The following is a 5,037-nucleotide window of genomic DNA, read 5'->3' as shown; positions in this document are numbered from 1 at the left end:
GCGTCGTTGAGAAGACGAACGTTTCGACCTCTCTTCAAAGGCCTGACGTTCTCCTTGAAGAGCTCCCACTCGTACCCCGTCTCCTGCATTGAATCCAGAAACTCAGCCTCTCGGTCAACGAACTCTACACCAGTTTCCGCCATCTTCGTCTTCTTCAGAGAGAGAGAGAGATTTGAATTACAGGGGCTTCTTTGGGAAATTCAAGAGAAAAATAGCCGTTACACTGAGAGGAGAGAAGGTTTCGTGTGTATATCAGTGTATGTACATATAGCCGGGCGAGAGTGAGATTTGAATTACGGGGCATCTTCGGGAAATTCAAGAGAAAAATAGCCGTTACACTGAGAGGAGAGAAGGCTTCGCGTGTATTGGTGTATGTACATGTTGCCACGCGAGTGTACGCTCTCGCGTGGGCCCGCAAATGGTCCGCTTTTTCTTTTTGGGCCGAGCTCACTTTGCCTTTCATTTCGTTTCAAAACACTTGGAAAATGTCACGTGGGCAACATCAAATAGAAATCTAATGTTCGGCAGTAACATGGGGGACGTGTTTTGACCATTTTACCCTTTTAGTACCCTTGGAAGTGGGATATTACGAGTGGACATTATTAAAAATACATTTACTTTGTTATTTTGGTTTCAACTTATCATTTAATCTATGTGACCCAAAATATAGTGTAGTCATATGTTGATTTCATTGTTTATAACATTAAATTTATGATGTTTTAATCAAATAATTAGTACGATATACAAAATATGAATATAATGAATTAGTATGATCACCATAAATTTAACGTTATAATCAATAAAATTAAAATGTGATCATACTATATTTTGGATCACATGAATCACATAATCACAGTTAAAAAAGAGTATATGTTGAAGTCAAAATAGCAAGATAAAGATACCTCGAAGTTTATCAATAGTGAAGTGAAATAAAATATATAAGCATATTTGCCAGATAAGCACTTCGGATTTGTGCATTTCTACTTTCCACTCCTCGATTTTTATTTGTTTTTTTCTGATTTAATTTTTTTTTGAAAAATCTTTACACGCTCAATTTCTTATTTTAGAACTCTTTTCGTTTTCAAATTTTATTAATTTGTTTTGATTGGTCTTATATTTTTTTAAACGACGATAATTTGATTATAAAAAGTTATATGCAATTAGTTTTTTTAATCAAATTATCTATATGATAAGATCTATTCTCGGTTCAATTTATTTTTACATATCACAGGGAAATACAAACAATAGGTCTTTGATAAGAAATTATAAATCAATAGTTATCACACTCTATAAAAAAAAGCATATATATGGTATAAGATTGTTGAGATTAGTTGTGTCATTTTGCGTTTATATTCTAGTAGTAGTGAAGCCTCTCATTCTATAATATATGCACAAGAGAAAAATGTACAAATGAGACGTTTATCATAGTTTTTTGGTAAATGAAAAAGTTGGATCCTCAAAGAGTAAAATAGAAAAATTAACCAGTTCTATTCACTTGAAAAAACTGTTAAGTACAACTCACTTTTTGTTAGAGCTACTCAACACCCAGATAAAACTCCCCCTGAGTTTCAACTCTCTCACAATGAATTCTACCGATCAAAAACGTTACCAACCCAAATGTTCACCAAAAGAATAGAGATTTTTCCATTAGGTCTCCCCCTCAGATCTACGCCCAAACACTCACCAGAGGTTAAGAGATTTGCCCAATCGGTCACCGCCTCAGTCACACACTCACTCAAAAGTGAGTTATCACTCACCAACAAAAAGACTATCTTTTAGTAAAATATGCTTTGCTCTCCGTGAGAACTGATATGCAGCTTGTGTCTCCTTTATATAGGCTCCTCAAATTTGTCTTAGATCTCCACAAATTGATTTGATAGACTTCTCCTTGATTCTCTTCGATTTTATCTCTATCTCCAAGATCTCATCTTTATCTCTATTTTTTCAACTCTTTGACTTTATCTCCAAGATATTATCTCTATCTCAAATCTCCTCAAATCTTCTCAGTTTTGATTCTATCTTCATCTCTTGGAGTCAAATCCAAACTTCGTGGCTCTTTCTCTTCAGATTGCTTTCTCTAAAATCTCTTCAAGTGGTTGACATTGAGTCCATCTCAATCTCTTAGTCTTTGACTTTTTCTGAAACTCATCAGTTGTACCTCAGATTTGCGTGAGTTCTATCTCGCCGGATTCTTCTCTTGAAATCTCTACTGAAATATCTCAAGTTTGTTGAACCTGCAATAACCATTTAATAACAAAAAAACACATGTGCAAATACACTAACAGTAAATATAAATTATATATATATATATATATATATATATATATATAAGTTTTTGATACAAAGGGAAATTTATCACAGAATGCGTGAATTACAAGCAGATAACACTAGGTGAAAAATATGAGAGTCGTAAATACAAGTTATAAATAAAGGTAAAGTTGTGATTACACTCACTTGTCCATTGTCCCATCATCCGTTCTAGAATTGAAGAAGAGTGAAAGAGCTTACAAGTTACAGTGTCATTATTATTATTATTACTGTTATATGTATATGGTAACGCATGATTTTACGTTATGTATATTTTGCTTAGTTTCATTCAAATATATATTAACTTTCCATTTCCCTAATTTTTTTTGGGTAAATTTCATTTCCCTAATTTAGTTCGCCCAAATATATATATATCTAACAGAAGTCATCAAATAAGCTTTTCAGCAGTAAAAAAAATGACTAAAACCTTTAGTACATTTTTTTCTTTTTCTAAAAATATAAAATTCACATTGAATAAAGAATGCCGTTTGAAAACAGCCAATAAGGTAAGAATCCCAAGACGAGGCTTTTTTCCTCCGTCTCGATAAATCATATCGAAATTCAAAACGCATAATCAAAGCAACGTGCAAGTAAAAAAAAAAAAACTATCATTCGCTATCATGGCAGTGTCCCCTTAATTTTCACCATGCGCGCACGTTAGCCCCTTCCTTTTACCCTTACCGTGCGCATCCAAACTAGTCCCCATTCCTCACCACTCAACGCACGCGCAGGCGGCGCGTGAAATCACCTCCGGCAGATCTGCTCCCCTCTTCCATTCGCCCTCCGCCGTGTCGTACACCAAAACCAGACTCTCTCTCAACCCTCTCTCGCTCCTTCCGCTTCGCCGGAGCAAATCGTCTATGCATCCCACAACCTGAACCACCGCTACCTTGTCTTCCACCCCAACGCAGCTGAATCTCACCGTCCCGTCTAATCGAACCTGCGGCGGAAGCGGCGGAGACCTCAGCCTCCTCCATTCCCCTAATGCACCGCCTCCGCCGCCAGTGCGGTGTCGGAGGGCATGGAACCGCCAGAACGGCCACTGGCTTGCCCCAACGTCGAACAGATCCATGGAGCTCGCGTAGACGGGTGCCTCGGCGGCGGCAGCTCCCGCTGCGGCGGCGCGTGAGAGGTCGTTAACGATTTTGAGGCCTCCGATGACGTAGAAGACGCCGTCCAAGGCTGTTCCGATGCATCCATACCTTCTTCGTGGGGCTTGAGCCACCACTCGCCATCGGTTTTTCTGAGGATCGTACTCTTCCACCGCAGCCGCGACACCGGATCCACCGCCTCCTCCTCCAGCAACGTAGATCTTACCAGAAACGACAGCCATGGCGAACTTCTTCCGAGGGAAAAGCATCGGAGATCTCACGGTGACAGTTCCCATCCACGAATTGTACCTCAAGACGGAGTTTCTGCTAACAACATAAACCCTGGATCCGATAGCTACCGCGCGAGCATGAGCAAGACCTACCTGACCACCATCGAAACAAGTTGAGGAGCTACTAGAAGCCGCGAAAGAGACTCTCCAGCCGCCAGTCTCACACTGGAACTGCAGAATCGCGGCGAAGAGGCCGGATTCGACGGCGGAGATCGCGAGGAGAGAATGCCGGAGGAGGCCTAGACGGCGGCGGAGGTGAAGAAAGTAAGGGGAAAGGAGGAGGCGAGACCACCGGCGACAGACGGCGGCGAGAGAGGGAATGTAGGAGGAAGGAATTCTGGAGAGACATTCGAGCAGCAAATCGTCCGGCAGAGAAGAAATCTCCGTCTCCGTCGACGCTGAAGAAGCCACCGGAGAAGGTTGGTGGATCGGAGCTAGGGATTTGGCGTCCGACGGATTCGGGCGGCAAGATTTCATCAGCCATGAGAAATGCCGAGAGTTGCAGCTCTCTGACATTCGAAGAACAAAATGTGATCTTTTAATAAATGAATGAATAAAATAAATTGGAAGCGAAGTCTATGAGTATTTAAGATTTTGGATGGCCTTTGCGTATCTAGTATCTACTAATAATAATAATATCCACATAGTGTTGATTAGCTTACATCTAGACATGTCACATGTTCATGTTGAATATTTTGGTATTTGAATTTTCTCCTCCCAAGTAGTCAGAATAATTCACGTGACTTTTCTTTTTCCTTTTTTAAACAAAACTTAAGTAGGGCAACAACATTGTAATCCACAAGCAACAAGATTGTAATCCACAAAAATTCCCAATTCATAAAAATATAAATTTTCCAGTTAAAAATTTGTCCTACATATTTCTCAATTCATATATTGTTTTTCAATAAACATCCATTAAAAGAACGACATTAGTTATCCATCCGACGTGACATTTTTATTTAAATCATATCAAATGGATTAGTTATCCATCCGAATCGACAAATCAACAAATCCAATTATATATGAAATGGATTAGTACAAACAAGTTTAAAAAAAAAAAAACTAAAGAAACTAGTATCCGCCACGAAACCCCATGGTGGTGCTCCACAGTCTTCCAAGACCTGAAAGGAGAAAATCTAGGGTTTGAGGTCTCAGATTGAAAAGAAAATGGTTTAATTTATGAAAAAATGGTGATGGTGTGATGAGTATTAGTATTTTACAGAAAAAATACTATATTATATTCTATAAATGCGGAATAGAGTATTCTAAATCAATTATCATGTTCATCATACAAACAATTTTCTATATAAAGTAAATATACATGAATCTGTTGTAACTTGACAAACGGT

The 5,037-nt window shown here is 38.8% G+C and overlaps 2 protein-coding genes across 3 annotated transcripts in view; both read right to left on the bottom strand.

The window, feature by feature from the left end:
• Nucleotides 1-295, bottom strand: part of LOC104805020 (mitotic spindle checkpoint protein BUBR1) — a 2,984-nt gene extending 2,689 nt beyond the window's left edge. Inside the window, exon 1 of one of the 2 annotated variants that reach the window (XM_010529423.1) lies at nt 7-295. In XM_010529423.1, the coding sequence (XP_010527725.1) occupies nt 7-143 (137 nt within the window). In that variant the 5' untranslated portion in view covers nt 144-295. The remainder of the gene's footprint in view (nt 1-6) is intronic. The other variant, XM_019201486.1, reaches the window with a different exon arrangement.
• Nucleotides 296-2,724: 2,429 nt separating this feature from the next.
• LOC104805019 (F-box/kelch-repeat protein At5g26960) lies at nt 2,725-4,304 on the bottom strand. Its single transcript, XM_010529420.2, has one exon. It carries the CDS (start codon nt 4,202-4,204, stop codon nt 3,017-3,019), a length of 1,188 nt encoding a protein of 395 aa, XP_010527722.1. The 5' UTR covers nt 4,205-4,304; the 3' UTR covers nt 2,725-3,016.
• Nucleotides 4,305-5,037: the final 733 nt, after the last annotated feature.

Source organism: Tarenaya hassleriana, unplaced genomic scaffold, assembly GCF_000463585.1.
Source record: "Tarenaya hassleriana unplaced genomic scaffold, ASM46358v1 Cleome107, whole genome shotgun sequence".
Taxonomy (NCBI): domain Eukaryota; kingdom Viridiplantae; phylum Streptophyta; class Magnoliopsida; order Brassicales; family Cleomaceae; genus Tarenaya; species Tarenaya hassleriana.
Note: the sequence above shows the minus strand (reverse complement) of the source record. Positions and strands in the feature narration are given on the sequence as shown.